The following is a 1,301-nucleotide window of genomic DNA, read 5'->3' as shown; positions in this document are numbered from 1 at the left end:
TTGTCTTTATTTTTATAAAACATTACAAAACATACACAAACGGTTAACACTTGGTTGACTTCATGGATATCATTTCAAAATCAAACAAAGTAAGCAAGTTAAAATAATACTATATACTGTATGTACTGTATACACACACACACACACCATATATACTGTATATACTGTATATTATATATAAAGACACATATGCTTTGCTAATATCACTGCGAATATAATTACAATCCATTTTATTCAATATAAATAAATGTAAATGTATTATTTACTGCTGGTATTTGAGGGTTCACTCCAGTGACAAACCATTTTTCCCCCATTGCAGGAAGTCCAGCTGAGGCTTGTGGCCTGAAACCAGGAGACCGCATATTGTTCCTTAATGGACTAGACATGAGGTGTGCTTATTTTTGTGTGACGCTTTGACAGTTACATAACATAAAGTGTTATTACAATAGCTAGTAACATTATTTATTGCATTACCAGATCTCAAATATCATCTGTATCTTATATATAAAAACATAAAACACACCCTACAATTGGAATCAAATGTAAATCAGTTGTCTTTCAGCTGTGCTCAAAAGCACATCCATGTATTTGACACTGTAAGTGCTCTACTTCATACTGGCCTCTGGGGGCTGAGGAGGTTGTGAAATTACACTGCCCGTGACAGTAGATATATACAGTAATATTTCATTTCATTTAGCAAATGCCACCAGGCTTTGGATGTGGAAATAGTCACTATGTTTTTTTCTTCAATTTGTTTACAATGTTACTGCTCCTGTCGATTTGATGTACAGGAACTGTTCCCATGACAAGGTGGTGTCCATGCTGCAGGGCAGTGGTGCCATGCCCACTCTAGTGGTGGAGGAGGGTCCGGTAGATTATCCTCTGTCAGATTCAGAACCAGAGGACACGCCCACAGTTCCTCGATCACGGTCTCCGGCCCTCAGCTCGCTGCAGTGGGTGGCTGAGATCCTGCCCCCCAGCATCCGGGTGCATGGCCGTACCTTCAGCCAACAACTTGATCACCTCCTCACCCTACAAGAAAGATACACCATCTGCAAAGCACTGGAGACCTTCTTCCAGCACAGGTCACAAGAAACTAATTATTAGTCGTATTTGTGGTTTGTGATCAATTTGTCATCTTTTGTTACTGTATGTTGCGTAATTTGTGAACCAGCTTTACCCACAGCGGTAGATCATTTTCTTTAATTGGGCAGTTTTTTGGTTGAATGCTTAAATTGGAGATGTAATTTTAATTTTGTAGTTGTGACTTAGTGACCAATGAAACATTTGACAATATATAT

The 1,301-nt window shown here is 38.7% G+C and overlaps 1 protein-coding gene across 1 annotated transcript; it reads left to right on the top strand.

Annotated features, from left to right (window-relative positions):
- Window positions 1-318: 318 nt before the first annotated feature.
- LOC130549352 (delphilin-like) lies at window positions 319-1,085 on the top strand (the record flags this gene model as incomplete). The annotated part of the gene is made up of 2 exons (XM_057326557.1): window positions 319-389; window positions 792-1,085. Coding segments are annotated over exons 1-2 (299 nt in total), but the record flags the coding sequence as incomplete, so codon positions are not given.
- Window positions 1,086-1,301: the final 216 nt, after the last annotated feature.

The sequence above is a fragment of the Triplophysa rosa genome, unplaced genomic scaffold, assembly GCF_024868665.1.
Source record: "Triplophysa rosa unplaced genomic scaffold, Trosa_1v2 scaffold1047, whole genome shotgun sequence".
In the NCBI taxonomy this organism is placed as follows: Eukaryota; Metazoa; Chordata; class Actinopteri; order Cypriniformes; family Nemacheilidae; genus Triplophysa; species Triplophysa rosa.
The sequence above is the reverse complement of the archived record's forward strand: the minus strand, read 5'-3'. Positions and strand labels throughout refer to the sequence as shown.